The following is a 23,480-nucleotide window of genomic DNA, read 5'->3' on the forward strand; positions in this document are numbered from 1 at the left end:
AAGATTTGGTAATGACGCTGTGTCATTTCCTGCACAGCAATAAATACTGTTTACTGCTATAATGAAATGAATATGGTTCGAATTTAACGTTTAATTACTGAATCGTAAAGAATCAATCTTCAGCAGGTTACTATTTTTTTTTTAACAGGGGTCCAGAAACCCACATAAAGACACAAGAGGGTGCTATAGGAGGCCCATGGACAATTTGAGACAAAAATGATTTTAGAAAATGTATTTCTAAGGGTTATTAAAGTCAACATTTTATTTAAATATATACTATCATTCAAATGTTTGGGGTTGGTTAGATTTTTTAAATAAAAGTACATCTGTTATGTTCACCGAGGCTGCATTTATTTGATCAAAATACAGTAAAAACAGTAATAATATGGAATATTAGTTTTAAATAACTTTTCTATTTTTAAATATTTAAATTTTTAATGTGATGGCAAAGCTGAATTTTCATTAGCTCATTCCTCCAGTCTTCAGCGTCACACAATTCTTCTTCAGAAATCATTCTAATATGCCATTTTTTTCCACTTTCTTATTTTTATTAACGTTGAGGACAGATGTGCGGCTTAATATTTTTTGGAAACTATAATAGGCCTACATCTTGAATGTTATTCAAATGACAGTGAGAAATAAAAAAACAAATCTGCATAAATGAAATGTTCATGCCTTATACAGTTTAAATGTTTGTTTTTTTATACATGAAATGTATATAGAAAATATGTATAGAATAAAGGCTCCTTATATCATCATACTTATCATATAATCATGGCCTCAAAAGCCACCAAAAGTGAACAAACTGTACCCATCTTATTTTTCAGGTAAAAGCGGGCGTGGCCATTTGTAATTTTAAAGTGTCTGGCTTCTGATGTCATTCACTTCCAGTTATTTTTATCTGTTGCCTACAAAACAGCTCATTATGTTGCTTGATATTGCAAACTGGATGTTTTCAAAGAACATAATTTAGTATGATTTATAAGCGGTTTTCCTCTTGGGGACCAAAATAAAAATAAAAATAAATGTCCTGGTATTACTATTCTTATGGGGACATTTTGTCCTCACAACGAAAGAATACCTGAACCACACACATACACATACACATACACATACACATACACATACACAAATTGAATTCTACACTGAAAATGAAGCAAAATCACACGCTGACGAATCCTGTAATAACCACTGTTTATTATTCAAATGTTACGCTTGAATTTACAGGCAAATGGGTAACAAGCAGAGGTGTGTCAGGTCCTGTGAGTGTGTTTATGAATACCTTGATTAAAACAGAGGGAAGGGAGTCTTTAAAAACCATTACACTCTCTAGAACCAAAGGATCACATAAAGACTTGTGCAGCAAACACATACTCTAACTGTAGAACAACAGATCACAAATACTTGATACATTATAAATTAAAAATACTGTTTATACATAAACGTGTACGTGTTGCACTTATGTCCGCAGTGGTAGAGTGGGGAGGTCTATAATATGTCTGATGTTTTATAGTGGCACTTTCCATAGTTGAATCTCGATGTGACATTATCGGCTGAAGAACTGCTAAACTCAGCAAACCAGTCAGAGTAAGACTGTCACTGAAGGAACTACGGGATACGGTAACAGTAAGAAACAAACAGTGAAATGTACTAAATCATCATTTGGACTTTAAAGACCTCTTTAACTTAAAATGCAACGTCCACATTTAGAGGATTATGTCCAAAAGATTAGGCACTAAAATAGATGGTTAACTAGCAACACGTGATTAAGCTTACCATCTCAAGTAAAGCAAATCATTCCGATAAATATGAAATATTAGAGACATATGTGGATGTTCAGACATGATTGGGGGATGTACAAGTTAAAGGGTCAAGACATTACGCATCACCATCCGCTGAAAATGAACCACAAATAAAATAAATGATAGAGCTATGATGCAACACTGAGCCATGTATACAGGCAAGCGTATTATACCACAGAACATTTTTTATATATATATATATATATATATATATATATATATATATATATATATATATAATTTATATATATATATAAAATATATATAATTTATATATATATATATATATAAAATATATATAATTTATATATATATATATATATATAATTTTGGCAGATTTTTTTTCTCATGAATGAACTGATGAGGTGGCTGGTTAGATCTTGGGTTTAAAATCAGCCGTTCCTGAATCATTTAAGCATATTTACACAAATAACAATTCCTTAACTCTATATTATAATAAAAAAGGAGAAAAAAAAAAACCATTCACACAAAAATATAACATTTGAAATAATTATTAGCACCAGTGTATTCAGATAAAAGTCTTGCTACGCCAATGTACAAAGTTGCATAGTGTTGAGTTTTGCTCATGTTAATGTGATTCGCAGAACACCTGTAATAAGCAGCAGCGTCTGAAAAAATAAAAACGAACACAAAACTGAAATGTCTCACAACCATATGAAATCAGCTGAGCCATGCAGGGACTTCTAGTACTGAACAATTTATATACACACGAGCTGAAATACTGTATTTACGTGTACGACTCGCTCTCGACGCGCTTTATCAGTACCAAACCTAGCACGAGGGGCGAAAGCAGATGCGCATTACGAACAAATTAAGATTCCTTCACTGTTAGCTTTGAGCGTTACCGATGATGATATACACTAGCTTAAGTAGCAAACTTCCCCCAACAAACGTCTTGGCTTCTGATTGAGTCATATAATTCTGATTCTGTGGTAAAGATCAGAGAGGTTTGAGAGGAAGAGCTGGAGGTGGTGCAGTCATGTGGGTTTAAGGTCTCTAAAAGCTGGCTATAACGCACACACACAAACACAAATACGCACAAACATGCACGCGCGCACACACACACACACACACACACACACACACACGGCTGGTGAGCGCCATTGCTTGGAGTTCTCTTCACGTATCATTTCTGCATATCAAAAAAAATTAAAAGCTGCTTTTGTCTTCTGTTTGTAAAACATGATCTCGAAGAAACGTGTAGAAATACAAACAAACAATAACCTAATAAAAGGAAATAAAATGCAAATAAGAGATTTTGAAAGGAAACAAAGCCTGTTTTGGTTGAGGGTGGTGTCTGATGAGGACATTGAAGAACACAGGGAGTGTAGCGTGTGGCGTGGAGGTTAAGGCTGCTCTAGAGACGGAGTGTTGAAGCAGCCTGTCGGCAGAGTGTCCTTGATGTCGTTGAGGTTAGCAATGTCCGCTCGAATCTCTCGGATCTGACGGTCGTAGTCGGTGATCATGTCCTCCTGGCTCTTGGCGACGTCATTCAGCTCCTTCAGCTTCCTGTCCAGCTCACTTCCTGCCATCTTGTCCTTGGCGTCTTTTAAGGCGTTATCGATCTGATTCAGCTTGCTCAGATCCACCTTGTCGATGTTGCCTGGAAGAGGATAAGGTAGTGTTGTAATTTTGTGTGCTAAGACGTCACTACATTTCACAGAACTACATTCTTCTTGCACAATTTAATGGGGAAATGAAATTGATTACTGATACCAAGTGGAATTATTAAAGGGATACTTCACCTCTGGAAAGATGAATGTGTATTTAAAATGGGTCATTTATGTAGAAGAAATGTGAAATTATTTTTGAATTTGGAGCTTTCTAGACTGAGAAAAGCCAGAAAATGTATTTTTGGCTTATGTGGATGAAAGACAACAACTCCCAGAATGCATTTGCTTCGTTGCCCTAGGAGGCCACTCCCAAGCCACGCCTACCGGTAAGAGAGTGCAGGCTACTAGTGAGTCTCCGTGACAAGTCTGCCCGAGACTTCGAGATCGCCCGAAATGTCCGGGATTCGGCTTTTGCGTTCTACAGTCGCCATTCATCATGTTTACTGTGGCGAGCAGGACGAGGCTGAGGGCCGTGGGAGAACGACGCGAGGCCGGTGGCGTGATTACTGATGAGCGACACCTGTGAGACGCACCGGTCTCGTATCTCTCACGGAGGAGCGGGTATTTTCTTAGCAATGTTAAAACGCACATCAACCGATCACTTGTTTAGCGTTCATGTAAACACTACATTCAGATTCACCAATCGGAATGAATTCAGTTAGACTGAAACAAAAGGTGTGCATGTAAACAATGAACGGCGACCGCAGAAAGCAAAAGCTGAATCCCGGACATTTTGGACGATCTCGACGGCCAGACATGTCCGGGAAAAAGAGGATTGTAACCCCTACTACTCAGCTTTCTCCACAGAACAAGAGCCTGCTAGCTTAGCTTCCAAAAAAAGATGGCTGACACTGTTTGTACATTCTGTGAGTGAGATCCCACCCTCTATGGGCGGGTTGAAAACATGCGGAACAGCTCCTCCTACTGGCTGTAGTCTCTAGCCTCTGGCCAAAAAATCCTCCGATTACGCAAAATGACGATTTTTGCGTCATCGGAGGATTTTTCCCAGACAAAAAATACATAAATCTCTTGTCTCAGGGGGATATGAGGGTGGAAAGCATGGTAATTCGAAAATACTACAGGTTTTCTACTAATACAAAGCTTAATGCTAAATCCTGAAGTATCCCTTTAAGCTAAAAATCAAGTTAAACATTTTCTTTTCTTTGCATTTTCAGTTAACAGCTAACAGCTTAGCCTATTAGCTTACCAGTGTTAGTTTAGTATTATGTATAAACTATACACAATATTTTGAATAAGCACTTAATTTTTATATTCTCAGTTTTCATTTTAATTTTAGTTTTTTCTATTTAGTTTTAGTTTAATTTGATTTCACTTTTAGTACTTCAAATTAAACCTATATATATATATATATATATATTTAAAAATGTATAAATATATATATATATATATATATATATATATATATATATATATAAAAATGTATAAAAGACAAGAATATAAAATATTTTAGTTTTAGTTTTTCATTCAAATTTCATGATAATTGGAAAATCTTGCATGATCTTGCATGACACAGGAAATACACAGTTAGGATTATTTCAAGCTAGTTGAAATGCTTAAAACGCAGAAATGAAAATGATTTATTATTGTCACAAAAATCTGGATTATTGATTAGCAACTAGATAGTCTTACCGAGCTGGGTCAATAATTCCTTGATTGTGTTCAGCACTGTCTTGACAGCATTTTTGGCTTTTCTGGCATTGCCCTCAGCTTCTTTAGCATTATCAGATGCCTGTGAAGAACAGCAAAGTCAATCAAAATACAAAGTCTGCAATGAGGTATTAAAACAAGTGGTCGACAAAAAGTCCAAAACGCACCATGGATGCCATCATCATGTCAGCGTCCGCCTCTGCTTTCTTCTTCTCTAGCTCTTTCTCAGCAGCTGTGAGCTGGTCCATCATATTGTTCACCTCTCCATCCAGTTTCATGGTGTCCTCAAAAGCTTTTTCTGCATCTGTCTTAGTCTTCGCTGAACCCTAAATTAGGAAAACGCAAATCACATAATAGTTTAGAATATATAGGCAACTCTTTGATAAAGCCATGTGGCCTAAAACATCACATTTGGTAAGAACATGCAATAAACAACTGTGGTGTGACTATTTGATGAAGATACAGACATCCCAGGACTTTATGCTTGTGATATTCTTCATCAGAAACTCAACATGTACCTTCTGTACGTCATTAGCAATTTTCTCCGCTTCCTCTGCCTTTGCCTTAGCCTCTTTAGCATCTGCGGCAGCGTTGCCTAAAGCCGTCTCTGCTCGTTGGGTCTTCTCATTGGCTTCATTGATTGTCGCATTGATTTCTGGGATTCGCCTCATGGCATCCTCAGCAGCAGTTTTGTTGTCATTCACTCTCTTGTCGAAGTCTAAAAGTGAGACACAAATAATAATGAATATCTAAATAAATAAATATAATTGTTTTTTAAATGTATATATTTGTTTAGACATTTTATTTATTATAAATAATAAATAAAAAAATATTTATTTTCTTTTTTTAATCATTATTTTAGAAAAGGAAATATATATATATACACACAATAACCCAAGAGCCCTCACCTCTGAGGTTGTTCAATATGTCCTGGGCCTCTTGGAAGGTAGATTTGCCTTTTTTTGCTGCCTCCTCAGCCAAAGCTTTCGCTGCGTCTGCACGTGCCAACAACTGATCAGCCGTCTGAAGAAGACAGGGGCAGAAAGACAGTTGGACAACACAGTATATATTGGGTTTTTGCACCACTCTCTTCAATGACTTGACTGGCTAACACTCTGACAAGAAATACACTGTTTATCAGGAACATATTCACTTCTAAGAATGACAAGCAATACTGTGGGTGAACAAATACACAATATTATTACCATCCAGTCTTACAGTAATCATGAAAGTGCTATTTATAAAATGGCAAACTTTATCAAACATCTCAAAAAGTTAACTTACACTCTGAGCAGGTTTCACAAGCACAATGTCTGAGTTCATGGTTCAGCTCTTTCATTAAGAACATGACATTTAACTCAATCAGATTAGGATGAGACTATGGACTATGACCAGTTGTATCACTCGTCTCTCATCAGTATCATTTATGTGGCTCCTGGGCCTCATGGCATGAGCTCCACTCTTACATATTAACCATGTGAAACAGCAGCTGAACTAAAAAAGCAACTGATGATTCTAATCTTTTCTTATTTTAGACCACCATGACTACATTTTGAAAACTAATCTCATACAGCCGAGACAAAAAAAGTACATTAAAGTCAAATCTCACGTACCTGTTGCTCAGTCTTTCCTTTGTCCAGTAGTTTGCGGACCTCTGTCTCTTTGCCCCTCAGGTCCTCTCTCAGGTCGTTGTACTCCTTCTCGGTCTTGTCTATCAGTTTGTCCAGGTCTGATGCCTCCTTCTTAATCTTATTAGCCTCATCCTGTGAAAAACACAATTCAAGAGAATTTGATTATAGATGCATCCAAGATGATTGTGTAAATGCAGCAAGAATTTGAAAAAGTTCTGAAATCAGCACCTCTAAAGTTTTGGTGTCGACTGTAGGCAAGCTGGTCAGGTTAGCATAGATCTTCAGAGCTTTGTTTCCTGCCTCTTCTGCTTCAGCGTGTAATTTAGCAGCTTGTTTCTCCAGGTTCTTGGCCAGATCTTTTGCTTCAATATATCTGAGCACATAAGAACAGCATCTTCATTGTAAAGCATGACCATCTGCATTTAAAATCACTAAACGCATTCTTAAAATCAGAATATAAAATCATTTATAATAAAATTAAAACATGATATATGGAGAATACACACATATACATACATACATACATACATAAAACAATTTATAATAATGATATTTGAACCTTATTCTAATTTACTTTATATCCTCAGCTACTGGCTGAACAAAAATTTGATCATTTGTAAGATGCTTTGGTTAGAAAGTCTTATAAAATGTGATGTCCAGAACGTACTTCCTGTTGAGATCTTCAATGTCGCTGCTCGTCTTGTTTTCACCATCGAGCGCCTTCTTTAACATATTATAAGCCTTCGTGGAAGTGTCATTTGCATCCTTTGCAATCTTTTCAATCTGATCGGCATCTGCTTTATGTCTGTGCAAAGAGCCACAGAAAAGGTTATATAAAACTGCGTTTGGTGGAATGAAAAAGTCATATTAACACTGAAATGTCCTAACTCACTTTTCTGACAGTTTACGGGCTTCCTCTGCCAGAAGTGTCATATTATTTGGATCTCCAGAGCTTGTGGGTATTTTAATGTCCTAAAAGTCAAATAGAATGAAATTTTTTAAAATTTTGGCAAATAAGAGAGACATTTTAATGGACTCCACAATCATTAGCTCAAGTTGTTTGTGGAATATTACGACATGCTCTCTTGGCGACGTAGTAGAAATCTCACCACTTTACTGATGGCCTCTTTGGCTTTGTCCAGCTCCTCTCTAGCGGTGTTGATCAGGTTCTCTGCATCACGGACTCGGTTACGTGCTCTATCTGCCTGCGTTCCCGTGTTGTCCACCGTGTTCTTGATGTTCTGCAGTCTGTTCCACTGGTTGTTCAGGGTCTTGTTGATGTTGTTTAGACGGTCCAAAAGGCCTTTATCCACTTCTGTATGATAATAGTGAAAGATAACAGAATAATTATGATGTAAAATGAAATATCTGCTCTATAATCAGTCAATTTCTTTTTTAAACATTTTTTTCTTATTTTATGAAGTTAATCAACATGATGTCAAATTAAATGGCTTAGATGAAAAAAAAAATCGGATTTTTAAAACTAATTATTGAAATATTTTGAAAATTACCACACTGACATGCAATACCTTTGCTAGCCTGAGCCTCTTCCAGTAAGTCCATTATTGTTTTCTCTGCCTCCTTAAGTCTGTCCTCAAAGGCCTTGTCACTCACTGTATTCTCACTGTTGTCCAGATTATCGATCAAATTCTGAAGTTCAAGAAGCTTCTGTCTCTGCTGGTTCACCTGCACAGAAAGAAAACAGACGTATTAGAAGCTGTCTCTTCTGTTATTAAAACAAACAGTTCTGGATTCATAAGACAACCTCATACCTTGTCTCTGACCAGGCTGTAACAGTTGGGACACTGCTGGCAGCCTGGAGTGGAGCGGTTGTAGAAGTAGTTCTCCTCACACATGTCGCAGCGACTTCCCACAAAGCCTGGGCGACAATGACAACGGCCATCTTCCTTGCACTGTGCGGACTGAGAGCCTTCTAGGTCGCAGTCACAAGCTGCAAAAACAAACCAATGGTAAATGGAACAAATCTAAAACGTATGATAAATTATACAGTAATATTGCATTTAGTAGAACTGCTGACGAGGCAGAACAGCAGGAAACCGTACGTTTGCAACCCGACGAACTGAATCCAAAGAAGTTGACCTCACAGCGCTCACAGTGTTGACCTGTGACCCCAGGCTGACACTCACATTGGCCACTTCCGATATCACACTGGCCATTTGTGGAGCCAATAGGGCTGCAGTTGCACCTGAGGAAACAAATTCAAAGATTTTAAAGGTTTCAAAAACATGCAGGATGTTCAACATCCTGTTCGCAATATGGTATCAATGATATACGAAAAGAGAGTTAGACTGAATACCTTTCACAGCCTTTGCCGCTCTGTAGGTTGTAGAATCCAGGCTCGCATGCACCACAGTCTCTGTTAATGACATGTGGAAGACACTGACACTGGCCCGTCACCTGAGAGCAGGTCGTCTGCCTGTCTACTGTACCGTATGGAGAACACGAGCACGCTGCAGAGGTGGTCAAATAAATATGTTATATAATAATAATAATAATAATAATATTATACAATAACATTCAAAGGTTTAGGGTTGGTAAGACTATGTTTTTATATAATAAGCATAAGCATATTATAGCATAAGATAAAAATATTATCTTATGCTAACCAATGCCACATTTGATAAAAAATGCAGTAACATTATTACAATTTAAAATAAATATTTTCTATTTTAATATATATAAATACTTTCTTTATTCCTGTGAAGACAAAGCTGAATTTTCAGAATAATTAATCCAGTCACATGATCCTTCAGAAATCATACTAATATGCTCAAGAATCATTTCTTATGTTGAATTTTTTTAATATTTTTGTGGAAACTGAGATACATTTTTTTTCTTCAGTATTCTTTGTTGAATAAAAAGTTCAAAATAACAGTATTTATTTGAAATAGAAATATACATACTTGCTTAATAGAAGTATACATTTCTTTAAAAAACACCCAATCTTTGAATGGTAGTGTGTCTACAGTATATATATATATATATATATATATATATATATATATATATATATATATATATATATATATATATATATATATATATATATATAAAAAGACTATTCCTAGAAAGGTAAAAAAAAAAAAAAAAAAAACAACCATCGGCGCTGTCTCTTTGTTCCCATTTAACTCACCTTTGCATTTGTCAGCTACATTTGCGGCACGTGCATCGCCGTAGAAACCCTCTTTGCAACGGTCGCAGAAGACGCCGGCGGTGTTGTAGATGCACTTGAGGCATTCGCCTGACTCTCGGTTACAGTTGCCCACAGCGTTGGGGTCGATGTTGTTATTGCAACTGCAGGCCTGGCATGTCCTGGATCGACCTTTTTCACCAAGAGGGTCCCCAAAGAAGCCGTCGTCACATAGTTCACATCGTTTACCTGGAGACAGTTAAAAGTTTGGATGATTATATGCTGTAATACTTACAAGTTGTATACTGTATAAGCTCTAAAGTCATTGAATGCTCTGAATCTGTACCTGTGGTTCCAGTTGGGCAGTTTGTACAGACCACCTCTTTGGTCTTGGGCACCACAGCACACGTGGCACCCTCTGGGCAGGGACAGAGTTTACAGTCTGAAGAAGTGCCAACCGTAGAATCACCATAGAATCCATCCTTACACCTCTCGCAGCTCATGCCGGCGGTGTTGTGCTGGCAGTTACACATTCCTGGAAGTACAAAACAAAGACGCTTTGTAATACCACACATCACCACAAGATGGCAACATATTAACACAAAGCCAAAAGTAGCACTAGTACTACTCTGATTATTACTGGAGTTTAGTATGTTTATAGTGAATTTTGGGTAAGCATGGAATACCTAGAAAAGACTCAAAATCTATATTCTGTATTCGGCCTCTGAGAACTGAATCTTAAGTCTTTCTGGTGTATCTTCATTATGGATTAAGATCTTTGTACCAACTTTCTGGGTAAAATAACAGTTCAAGTAGTGACACTTTGTAATTAAATTCACATGTAGTATATTTCAATGGCTTTTATGTTGCATGCATCAAGAGCACATGACCTTCCGTAATGCCATCTAGATAATAAATACTGTAGGCTTGAGTCTCCTGAGAGCAGATAAGTAAATGATACATCAACACTAAGGCAATGCAATCCAAATAAGTCAGTTGTGATGACAAACCTGTCACAGGGTCACATGTGTCACTGTGTCTGTTGCAGTTGCATAGCTCGCAAGGGCTAAAACGGCCCTGCTCAGGTTGGCTCCTCCTATATCCCAGATCACAGTTCTCACAATTCTGGCCCACGTAACCCTGAGGGCACGTACACTTCTCAACCCAACGAGCTGGAGTTCCAGCGCCACGGCGGGCGATCACAAGGGACACGTTGTCTAAATAACCAGCACCTACAGCAGAAATTTTATTAAGTAAGTTCAAATACCAATTAAAATGTCCTTAAGAGTCTCGGCAACAGAACTCAAGGTCATCATTATCAAACAGAAATCAAAACACATACATATTTTGTCTTCATAGAGTGACTAAAAACAAAAGCTTTTCTTCAGTGAATTAGTAGACGTACTTCTTGCGCTGTAGGTTCCACGAATCATAATAGAAGTCAGATTGTGCAGGAGTTTCTGGAAGTCGGCATGTTTCATTGTGGGTCTCCAAGGGTAGTCAGTGGTGTCATGGAGTCTGAATGACAAAATAGATGATATATAACATTTCAAGCAAATGGACAGCAGATAAGCTATATATGTGCATAAATCAATTCATTTGCAAAAGACTGAGCTGAATATGAAATCTAAATATTTCATCTTTACAGCAGAACTATGTCTTAAAATGTAACAATGCGTGTAATAACTTCAATGTATTTCGATGCATTTGATATTTTTGAATATATAAAACAGTTATTTGAATAACTTAAGTTATCTTTCTATTTATTTAAAACTTATTTTAAACTGTGATAATATTTTTAATTTAATACAGCCTTGGTAAAAATAATATTTTATATATATATATACACATATATACATATACATATACACACATCTCTTCTTTTTTATTTATTTAACTGAGAATACAGAATAGCCACTAGAGCCATTATATTATTTGTATTTGAGTATTTGAATGTGTTGATGTTAATGACGAAAACAAATTTAGATTCATCACAATTAAATACTGGCCCTAGTTTAAATCAAAATCAAATACATTATTACCTGAACACAAAAGTTTGTGTCTCCTCTCCAGGGTAGGAATTGCCCTGGGCAATAAGTGGCACAGCAACATGAAGCCCCGCCCCCTCCAGCACAACATCCTCCGCCGACAGTCGAGCATCATGTCTCTGAATCCTGAAGTTCAGCGTGAGGTTCTGACCATAGCTCAGCAGCTGATTACCAAGAAATTTCTCTACAGAAACAAAAAAGAAAACATCCCAGGTGATTAGACAACACAGGTCTTGCTGTCATTCAATGCTCTGCCTCTTTAACACAGAGGAAATGGCATCTGTTATTATACCTGGAGCCACAAAGTAGATGGGAAAGTAGTCTTCTGAGATGAGCGAGATCTCTCGAGAGCTGGGTGACCACTGCACGGGAACGCTGGAACCATCTCTCTGCTGTCCTTTCCAGCCCTCATCGTCTATTCAATGACATATATAACATATTTTATTCATTCTCCATGTTACAATCCTTTGGTTGACTTTACATTGGCACATTTGTTGAAAACCACATTCAAGAAATGAGTATATACAGAGTGTTGACTATTAGATGGATGCTCACCCCTGTCGAAGTTGGAGGTGATTTTGTGTACGCTGTAGCCCTCGGCGCTGTCACACACAGTGGAATGCTGGAAGCAGAAGCATGGAGTACATCCCTGAGGATTTTGGGGGTCCAGATTGAAGTAGCCCAGTTTACACCTGAGAGTAAGATGCAAAAGTGTATTAGCAATGGAGACAGGATGGCTGAATAGATGATTGGTAAAGCTGACTAGTTTTTCAACTACAACCCCAATTAAACACACTTGAACCAGATAATCAAGGAATAAGCGTACTAGAAACTTCCAGGCAGGCATGTTGGAGCTAAACTCTGCAGGACAGTGGCCCTCAAGGAGCAGGTTTGGAAATATCTGGTTTATGTAGATTTATGTTTAATTTGTGATTATTTTAGTTTTATTTAATATTTGACAACATGTTTTTGATGATGGATGTTTCAATTATTTTAATTATAGTCATGCCAATTATTTATTTGAAATACAATTACTATTCCAGTTTTATTCATCTAGATTTTACTCATTTGTAAAAAACCTTCTCACAAAAGGTGTTGTGAAATGCTGTGCAATGTGATTTATTCAGCATTAAATGATTGAGAAATACGGTTTTTGGATTTGTTTGCAGGCCCCACATGTTAAGTCCTAACATGTGGAGTGAGTGAAGTAAAGTAAACGGGTCATCAGTTAACATCAGTGAGATCATCGCTGAGCCTCTAAAAACAAGCCACACATTAAATCAAGAGCTGGAGCTTCAGCCACACTCTCTTCAGTCCTTCTTGAACCTGTCGTTCCATTTCTTCCCCTCTGTCTGTCTCATATGAGTATATACTGCAGGGATTATCCTGTCCATGTGTGGCCAAACTTGTGGCTGAGAGGAATGTCACAGCCGACATGTGAGTGAATGTTTAGAGTTTTCTTTATGCAAAGTGCAAAGACAGGCAGGAAAGCTGGGATTATGCAAAATCAAAATGGAAATGGCAAATACTTAGGATGATTGTTTAAATTAGGGTTTGGCAATTAAAAAAAATCATGATATACTGTTTAATTAAAGAAAAACAAAATAATAATAATAATAATGAATTGTTTTAATTACTGTACTTTATTCTAATGTTTCTTATCATTAAACATACAAAAGTTTAGGGTCAGAAAGATTTTTTTTAAGAAAATTATTATTATTCAGCAAGGATGCATTCAATTCACAATTTATAATTTTACAAAAAGATTTATATTTTAAGTAAATTCTGTTCTTTTGATCTTCTATTAATCAAAGAATCATAAAAAAATGTATCCCGGTTTACACAGAAATATTAAGCAGCACAACTGTTTTCAACACTGATAAGAAGAAATGTTTCTTGAGCACCAAATAATCATATTAAAATGATTTCTGAAGGATCATGTGACACTGAAGACTGGATTAATGATGCTGAAAATTCAGCTTTGCCATCATAAATGACATTTTAAAATATATTAACATAGAAAACAGTTATATTTAATTGTAATACTATTTCATCAATTAATATGTAATACAATTTTTTGATCAATAAATGCAGCCTTTGTGAGCATAGGAGACTTCTTTAAAAAAACATTTAAAAATCTCACAGAACTTTTGAACGATAGTGTGTAGTTATAATTAATTGCATTCATTTTTTATTGTGTATTTAAAATTTGAAATCACACTTTATTGAAGACTCACAATGAAATATGTAGAGATGGTCCATCACAGTCACCAAGCTAGTTAAACTTTGGTGACTGCAAGTCTGGAGGCCCTACATGGTCTGGCTGAGGGCTCTCAGCTGGGAAACCTTTGCCATCCCTGAGCTATTTTCTCTTCCATCTGACACTGAGAGTCCTAATTCTGTTTCTCAGACACACACATGGCCTCATATCCTCCGTGTGTCACCCACATAGGGACTTTCCATAAGAAAATGGCGTAGACGTCAGACAGCCCTTTTAAACTTCTGTTTATAAAAGCTTTGACAGACATCCTCATAACAGAGCAGGAGCTGAAAGGTGGACCATCTTTATGGGGCTTCTGAGGGGTTGATGTAAGAGTTAATTCTGTTGATGACTACCTTCTAATTTGAGAACATATTAAACAAACCAAGTAATTATAACTTTTGTCCTTGTGAACAAGTCAAGTATGGACAATGCTATCAGCGGAGGGGTGTTTAAAAAGCCACAGCAGTTGCCATTGTGTGTGTGGGCGAACATGTGCATGGATGTTTTCTTGTAAAGTGAAGATTCTGACCTGTCACAGCTGAATCCATCCACATTTTCCTTGCACTGGCAGCGTCCAGTCTGGACATCACACTCCTGCGTGCTTCCAGCCGAATTACAAGAGCAGGGTCTGTAGAGGGAAATGAGGGAGCAAGAAAGTCATTGAGTCTCTGAGATTGTTGAGTCTGCATTCTAATATAACCTAGATAAGAATGACAGCTTCTGGTGAAGTGTGTTGGTTGGTGGTTTAAGCCATGCCAGCAGGGCCTAAAATTAACACTTGCCAAGCGCCAAATGAGAGTAAAAATTGCATTTTTAAGGGGTCCTAAGGGGTCGTTCACACAGAACTTTTTTTACATTTCACTGCGCTACCTTGCCATTATTTTTCAATGTAAACACATGCTAGACGGCCGTGTATGTCCGTTGCTCTCGCGTCTTTTGCAGCGTCTCGCGCATGATACTGCGTTCCAAAAAAACGCGGCGCTCAAATTAAAAGAAGTTAAACATTTAAAAAACGCATTGAGACCTTGCATTTTTTTCCTCCATTCCACTTCCTGCATCTCGAGTTTTTCAAAGCAAAAATGCGTTCTGTGTGAATGGCCCCTAACAATGCAATGTTTCGAGAAAATTAACGTGAATGACGCTCAGGACAGTTGATCGACCAGTGTTGCATCGTCACGAAAGTTTGTGCTTTGCCAATTTAATTATTCAAGCGCAAGGATGAAAAAGGGATCTCAATTCACAGAACAAATTCACAGAAAAGTATGTAAAAAAAATGCCCATCTCAGCAAGTATACTAGTAGCCTAAACATAGTTGGTTATGTCTTAAGTGAACGTAAATAGTCGAGCAAGACAACGCATGTGTACAGTGTCAGTATTAGGGGTGCGCCAAAATATCGATATGGCGATATCTCGCGATATTTTCTCCCGCGATCGACTCTCGATGCGCTCTTGCCAAGTATCGATCTTAAAAGCCGTTAGGGCGGGCGTACACGGTGCGAGTTCGGACACTCGGGAGGTCGTGAGATATTGCACACGTTGCGAGTCAGTTTAACTGATAATCGCGTCAAACTGGTACACGGCACTAGCCTAGAAATCTAGACGCACCCTAGCGGCAGCAAAATGTATTTTGCAGCCAGGTCGGTCTAGCAACTCTCCATTGACTTTCGAGCTGCAAAAACCTAAACTGGGTCAGGCCAATCACGTCGCGTATAGAGCAGGCGGGGCGGGCTTAACATATGACGACAGAGTTGCGACGGTTACCTGGCTGCCACTTGAAAACAAAGAATGACGGCTGCTGCTGGAGAACAGTCTTTCGAATCGGCTTTGTCCGCGACTCTGGAGGACTTGGAGTTAAGTTTTTCTTTGAGAAAAGAGCAAAGAACGGCACTTAAGTCATTCTTAAAAAAAGGAAGATGTGTTCGTAGTTTTGCCGGCCAGATATGGCAAAAGTTGAATCTATCAACTAGCTCAGCTGTTGGGAAAATGCTCTGGTTGGTTGAAGCGCTGTCCTATTGCGTGCAGAGGGAATTTGAAAGACAACCGTTTATCCCGCCCCTCGGAGTGAGCGTGTCTATGGTGAGTTTCCAGACCTAACATCTTGATGTAGGTCTGGCTTGCCAGGCTAACACGGCACTACTGTCCTGCATGAATTTGATCCCGAGCCGGCAGCAATCACGTGGGCTTTCGCGCTAAACACAGAGACCGCCATGTTGCGAATGGGAGAGAGAGAGAGAGAAAAGTGTGTGTGTGTGTGTGTGTGTGTGACGTGACAGTGACAGTGTATGCGCACGCTGTATGGTTGCTGCCACTGAGGTATAGCCCCATCGACGTGGTTGTGTATGATTTGGCAATAGGGGACAGCTGGTGAAAAAACATGTTTAAAAATGATCGGGAGGTCGGGAGGTGCTCGTAACGTGCTCGGCTCGGCTTGTAATTCCTCTCACACGCTGCGAGCCGCGACCATGCGAGCATCACCGATTCCACTTGATTTCTCCCGAGTGAAAAAAATCATCTGCAGCAAAACAAAAATAGTGTCTGTGACTGTTTTGTTGCAACTGATAAGACACAAGTTGTTTTTGTTATTTTGTTTCATCCAAAAAAATAAATGGAGATTCATTTTCCTAATTAAAAAAAAATCTTTTTATTTCTTAAAACATGATATATTGTGAGTTATTACTGATAATATATCGATTATCGCAGTATCGCCATATCGTGATATTATCGGTATCGTGAACAATGTATCGCGTATCGTATCGTATCGCAAAGTACCCAGTGATTCCCAGCCCTAGTCAGTATATTGGATTCATGCATTGTCTTAAAGTGACAGCAGACTAATATTCCTGCTGCTGTCTGTGTTTTTAATGTTAAACAAACAACAAAAGAAAAGAAAAAAAATCACTCAGCTCTTGACTGATAACTTTTATAACTTTATTAAGGATTAATCTACAGGGTGGGCCATTTATATGGATACACCGTAATAACATGGGAATGGTTGGTGATATTAAAGTCCTGTTTGTGGCACATTAGTATATATTAGTACACACCACCCATCTTGAGGAGTTTGCCCCCTCACATATACTAATGTGCCACAAACAGGACTTTAATATCACCAACCATTCCCATGTTATTACGGTGTATCCATATAAATGGCCCACCCTGTACATTTAATTTATACAGTGAAGACTATGCAGTGTTATTTTACATTTGATTACTTTATTCAATTTCTATTGAATTCCATTGGCAAGTGTGGCAAAAATGAGTTTTAGGCCCTACGTGCCAGTGTGGATGAGTTAAAGCACTTTACCTGCAGCCTGCCTCAGTCAGTGTGTGGTACCCAGGCTGGCATCTGTCACACTTATCTCCCATCACTCCCGGCTTACAGCTACACCTGCCAGTGTTGTCACACTGAGTGCTGAGAGAACCTGGAAAGGAAGAACCAATAAAATAAATCGTAACGGTTACAAACTCAAGCTCTGGAGGCCTATTCAAATTTTACACCAGATCAAGATGTTAAAATGTAATAAAATGAACCCTACTGGCACCTTCACATACAGTATATTATACATTTGTTTATCTTTGTTGAATTTGTATGTTCAGCATTCTATTTTTGGGTCGGTTTTTGGAATTTTGTGAGATCCCTGTAGTGAAAATGTTTGTCTATTTAAATGGAGAAAAATCGATCATAACTCCAGTAAACTATGGAGTGCCGCAGGGATCTGTGTTAGGCCCTCTGTTATTCTCAATATATATGCTGCCACTTGGAAATATTATAAGGAAACATGGAATTAGTTTCCATTGTTATGCTGATGACACTCAAATCTATATTTCATCACGGCCAGATGAAAACGCTAAATTATCCAATTTGACAGAGTGTGTTAAAGATATAAAAGATTGGATGACGCACAATTTTCTTTTATTAAATCCAGACAAGACAGAGGTACTAATCATCGGTTTAAAAAACCGCCCACAAAACCTCTCACACTACAACTTTAACATAGTAGGATGTCCTGTTACTTTATCCTCAACAGTAAAAGACCTGGGTGTTATACTAGACTGCAACCTTTCTTTTGAAAATCATATTTCATATGTTACAAGAACAGCCTTTTTCCACCTTAGAAACATTGCTAAGCTACGTAACATGCTATCAGTTTCTGATGCAGAAAAATTAGTTCATGCATTCATGACCTCGAGACTAGATTACTGTAATGCTTTATTAGCCGGTTGTCCTGCATCCTCAATAAACAAGCTACAGTTAGTCCAAAATGCCGCTGCTAGAGTTCTTACTAGATCAAGAAAATATGATCATATAACACCAATTTTATCATCACTACATTGGTTACCTATAAAGTTCCGTATTAATTACAAGGTATTGCTACTGACTTATAAAGCCCTAAACGGTTTAGCTCCAGTCTATTTAACGGATCTTCTATCGCCCTATAATCCATCGCGCTCTTTAAGATCACTAAATTCAAGGCTTTTGGTCATACCTAGGATATCCAGATCCACCAAAGGAGGGAGAGCATTTTCACATTTAGCTCCAAAACTCTGGAATAGTCTTCCTGATACTGTTCGTTGCTCAGACTCGCTCTCCCAGTTTAAAACTAGATTCTGGGCTTCTTCGTAAAATAGTCACACTTAGCTTCCTCCCGCCCGAAAACGGGCGAAGCCTTCAAATTTTACTTTACTTTTTCCCAGGATAACCAATCAAATATATTTTTGTTCTATAATGTTTTCTGATTATTATTTAGAATTTTTAGAATTTTTTATGATACTTTGCATTAATTATATAATTTTTATGAGCTATTTTTTCCATTAGAATTAATATATATATTTTTATTTTATTTTATTTTTCAATAAATGCAACATTTCACATCAAAATAGAGTGCAGGCCTAAAAAAAAAAAAAAAATTTCAAGTGAGAAGAGCGCCATCTAGTGGCTTCAAAATGTATTAATTTGTGTCATGTCCTATAACCGCCTATAGGCGGCCTATAGCTTTTTTATTTATTTAAAATAATTAAATAAAAAAATTCATTACTAAGCAACCACTGAATGGAACAACACAAATTATATATCATTTTAAAGCTTAGGATCTCAGGCTTAGGATAAGCTTAGGATCTTTTAATGCATCTAATTACATTTATTAACTCCTAACGAGTGCTGAGTAATCCCTCTAAAACCGAGTGTACCGCCAGCAGGCGCCACCTAGCTGCGAAAATATTCTTTACCATATTTTTAAAAAATCTTGCCTTGATTAACACAAAGTTGATGTCATTTGAAAGCTTAGAGTCTGAACTTTACAGTGAATGTATCCACTTTGAAAAACTCTTAAGTATTGCTGAGTTATTTGCTGATAAATATAATTTCTTTTTTTTCATAATCTATAAAATAATGTACTGCAATGTGTCAAAAACATCATACAGCTCATGAAACATTCTCAGATAATTGAAAATGGCACTTCATTTTTTACAGCATATTATTACAATTAAAATGAGCCCAAAATTAACATAATCTATTGCTTTTATGACAAGATATTCTTCATGGAGAAAAAATTGCCCATGAGGGGGTGTCAAAGACTGTACAAAAAGGCTGTCTCTTTCCCAAATGCTGTAACTTTTGATTCCTTTATCCAAAAATTATTATTTTTTTATCCAGATGCAGCTAACATGTAGGGGGACTTCACTAAAAAAGAATTTTCCTCCTACCTTATTTCCTTCCTGAGTTATTCCATGACAAATAAGAAAGATATGCAAAATCATAATAAAAATTATATATATATATTGTCTTTTATCCGCTGTTTCTTGGCAGGACAATGTCCAAATGTAATGTAATTTATATTTTCAAAAAATTTAAAAAGAGTTCTTTCAAACGATACCTACCTTTTGACTCTCCTTGCTATAGTTTTGGAGTTATTATGATTATATAATTTTTATATAGTTTGGGGCAAAAATTGCTGTTTCAGTCTTACCAGTTCATTTCTCTGTGTGTGTGTGTGTGTGTGTGTGTGTGTGTGTGTGTGGGTGGGGGGGTTGGGGGGGGGGGTCTTATTTGCACTCTTGATGTTTTAGAGTGTCACCCCTTCATTGCTGTACACTTTTTTTCAGCACAGTGGCTGATCTGTAGCTTGTACCACCAAAAGTTTCTCTGAGTTTTCCTATTTTTTTGTATTTCCCATTCATTTCCTATGTCGCCCGTTTTCGGGCGGGAGGAAGCTAAGTGTAACTTTTTTTTTTACGACCCTTTAACATATCAGAATCATCTCCTTGATTTTTTTGTGTGTTCATATAGGTAATAAAACAAAAGTCACCAAGTTTCACCCCCATCCGATGAAGCAAAAAAATTAAACAATTCGAAACGTTCAAGTTTTCGCCCGTTTTCGGGCGAAGAAGCCCAGAGGGTTAAAGACGCATCTTTTCAGCCAGGCATTCATATAATACTTTTAATCTTACAGTTAAATCCAACCTCTAGTTCATAAACGCCAGAGGAGAACTGGCCCCCGACTGAGCCTGGGTTCTCCCAAGGTTTTTTTTTCTCCATTAGGTCACCTGATGGAGTTTTTCGGTTCCTTGCCACTGTTGCCTTTGGCTTGCTCAGTTGGGGATATTTGGGATATTTAATTTAATTAATCAATCAACAGTACTATTGATCAGCATTACCAAACGTGGACATTTTCCACTAGAAACAAGCATTGATGTATTATTTTAATTTAATACTGTGAAGCTGCTTTGATACAATCTGTATTGTGAAAAGCGCTATATAAATAAACTTGACTTGACTTGAAAAAACACCCAAAACAACAAAATGAAACAACAAAAAATAAATAAAAAAATTAAAAATAAAATATGCATGGCTTTTTATGCATCTTCCACCTTGGTCCTGCAGTATGGCTGTTACGCACCAATAGGGTTGCAGCTGCAGGAAAGACAGCGCTGGCCAGAAGGATCTCTGTAGTAGTTGTCCAAGCATCGCTCACAGTTCGGCCCATCTGTATTGTCGGCACAGTTGCGGCAGTGACCTCCATGTCCAGTGGCGCGATACAGCTCCGCGTCAAAGTAACATTCTGTGCTCTTTCCGTTACAATTACATGCTGAAACAGAGACAATCTCAAGTCAGAAATTTCATGTAAAAACTCCCAGGGGCGGCATTAATGTGCCTATTATGCAGACACTCACATTTGCACATAAGATAAATGCTGGAAAAATCTGGGGTGATAACAGAGGAACTAGTCTGAACTACGCAGATGCGGTTTGGCAATCATCAGGATTTCGAGTAGGACTTCTGCCTAAGTACTTGGTGGACACAAGACACACTTAGTGGAAAGAAGATGATGGAGGAGCAGGAGCTGTGTGGGTGTGAGAACACTGAGCCTCAGGCTGCTGTACATCAGATGTCCACATTAGTCATGCATTTCTAATAAATGCGTGGATGCATGTGTCTAGATGACAGAGTGGAGGACACCAGAAACCCCTTCCACACACAATATGACTCCGGTTTAAAGAAAACAAAAATTACACCGTATGGAGGAGGTTAGTCTGTGATGAAAGACTGTAGTTCTGCATGTACTCATGACAGAGGAAATCAAACAGGTGGGATTTTGTATCTTTCTACGTATTACAGAAAAAGAGGCAGAAATTATCTTAGGCAGGATTTCTGAGCTTGTTTTCCATTCATGGAAAGTAAATGTATTTTACATGGAAAGATGATTATACTGCTAGCTTCCAAAAGGTCAAAAAAGTGTCTTCATAAACATCTTAAAAGTGTTCTATATGACTTGTACGCTATTTTTCAAGTCTTCTGAAGGGACAAAATCTTATTTGTGTTTATGTAGGTTTTCCAAATTTGGCGAATCATTCACATGACTAGCCAGGGCTAATTTTGTGTGACATGACATCAATCTTGGTGCAACACGTCTAAATGCATTTTTAATCTCTAATTTAGCATTAGCAGTGAATAACATTTTAACAAATATTAATTATTTTTATTATTTCAATAAATGCACACTAAAATATATAAAGCGTGGCGGTATAAAAAGGTCATTTTTATTTATACAGGTTTGGAATGATATGATTGTGAGTAAACAATCACATTTTAATTGTTAGATGAACTATTCCTTTATATGAGGAAAAACCATTGGAACATAAATCTGTTTTTTGTTTTTCTTGAGGAAGATTTGACCAAACACGGAAGACTTACGCAGACACTCGTTGGGGTTTTCAGCGGTGGCTCTCCTCCAGGGACGGTCATTGTAGAAGGGCTTGCACTTGTTGCAGTCTGCTCCCTCTGTGTTGTGTTTGCAGTTACAAACCAGCTTGCTGCGCTCGTTCTTCACGCACTCGCTGGCATGGCCATTACACTTGCACCTGGGTGGGGAGGAGGAAGGTAACAGACCGGTCAGGTGCAAAGAGTCACCACACAATGATAGGGCACACTTACTATATGTGTACACATCCTGCTGCTGTTGTGCGCAACAAAACCAAGCAGGCACAAACGTGCCGCAAAGCTGTTCAAACACAGAGCTCTGACGATGTTTGTTGAGCCTATCGCTGAAACGTCACTGCACCTTTGTTGTCAGATTGAGTGGCTGATGTCTGTGTTTTTATCCTGCCTGTCCTTTGATAGAAGAGTATGCAGTAGTACAGTACAGTAATACTACGTACGGTATGCAGTGCTTTTGAACAGACTGTTTTTCATCCCAGTCTTTTAACCAGCAGTGAATATTGCATATTAAAGCACATCAAGCTGGAAATGCATTGCATTTTTATTTATATATGCAATGCCAAAACAGAAGGAATAAAAGCATCTTAAACGCAGTCCATATGACTATATTTCGAGTCTTCTGAAGTCATACAATAGTTTTGTGTGAGGAAATTTAAATTCTTTACTGACAATTGTAAATACACACATACACACTTATTATTATTTTTTTTATCAGTTTTGGAGCTTGACAGTTCCATTCCAGTATTTTTATGCAAATTTAGGGATAAAATTAAATAATATATATTTTAAATAAATGCACAAGTACATGTATAAGACTGCTTGAGGTTTTTTTAAAAAATTATCCACAGGGTAGACAAACTACACAAAGTCATGACTCATGTGATTGTATAATTTGCTCCAATGATTTGCTACTATTACTTCCATGAAACATCTATTCTCTCCCATTTAGTAAAATATAGAACATTTGATAAAAGTGTCAGTGGCTTCATCTTCGACTGTTTTTCACATTTTTATTTTTTTTGCGGGTAGTGACAATTTAGTTCACTTTAACACATTGGATGGAAACTT

At 37.5% G+C, this 23,480-nt stretch overlaps 1 protein-coding gene across 1 annotated transcript in view; it reads right to left on the reverse strand.

The window, feature by feature from the left end:
- Positions 1-2,147: 2,147 nt before the first annotated feature.
- Positions 2,148-23,480, reverse strand: part of lamc1 (laminin, gamma 1) — a 57,567-nt gene continuing 36,234 nt past the window's right edge. Inside the window, exons 4-28 of the mRNA XM_084119311.1 lie at positions 22,389-22,555; positions 21,094-21,282; positions 17,502-17,619; positions 14,727-14,825; positions 12,490-12,626; positions 12,227-12,349; positions 11,929-12,118; positions 11,292-11,404; positions 10,897-11,118; positions 10,233-10,421; positions 9,890-10,135; positions 9,053-9,206; positions 8,799-8,941; positions 8,508-8,686; positions 8,265-8,421; positions 7,845-8,050; positions 7,628-7,707; positions 7,403-7,540; positions 6,964-7,108; positions 6,718-6,867; positions 6,013-6,127; positions 5,623-5,822; positions 5,272-5,430; positions 5,087-5,186; positions 2,148-3,426 (exon numbers count right to left, since the gene is read on the reverse strand). Coding sequence (XP_083975437.1) covers positions 3,170-3,426; positions 5,087-5,186; positions 5,272-5,430; positions 5,623-5,822; positions 6,013-6,127; positions 6,718-6,867; positions 6,964-7,108; positions 7,403-7,540; positions 7,628-7,707; positions 7,845-8,050; positions 8,265-8,421; positions 8,508-8,686; positions 8,799-8,941; positions 9,053-9,206; positions 9,890-10,135; positions 10,233-10,421; positions 10,897-11,118; positions 11,292-11,404; positions 11,929-12,118; positions 12,227-12,349; positions 12,490-12,626; positions 14,727-14,825; positions 17,502-17,619; positions 21,094-21,282; positions 22,389-22,555 — 3,976 coding nt within the window. The 3' untranslated portion in view covers positions 2,148-3,169. The remainder of the gene's footprint in view (positions 3,427-5,086; positions 5,187-5,271; positions 5,431-5,622; positions 5,823-6,012; positions 6,128-6,717; positions 6,868-6,963; positions 7,109-7,402; positions 7,541-7,627; positions 7,708-7,844; positions 8,051-8,264; positions 8,422-8,507; positions 8,687-8,798; positions 8,942-9,052; positions 9,207-9,889; positions 10,136-10,232; positions 10,422-10,896; positions 11,119-11,291; positions 11,405-11,928; positions 12,119-12,226; positions 12,350-12,489; positions 12,627-14,726; positions 14,826-17,501; positions 17,620-21,093; positions 21,283-22,388; positions 22,556-23,480) is intronic.

This window comes from Abramis brama (genome assembly GCF_963993115.1).
Source record: "Abramis brama genome assembly, chromosome: 7".
NCBI lineage: Eukaryota > Metazoa > Chordata > Actinopteri > Cypriniformes > Leuciscidae > Abramis > Abramis brama.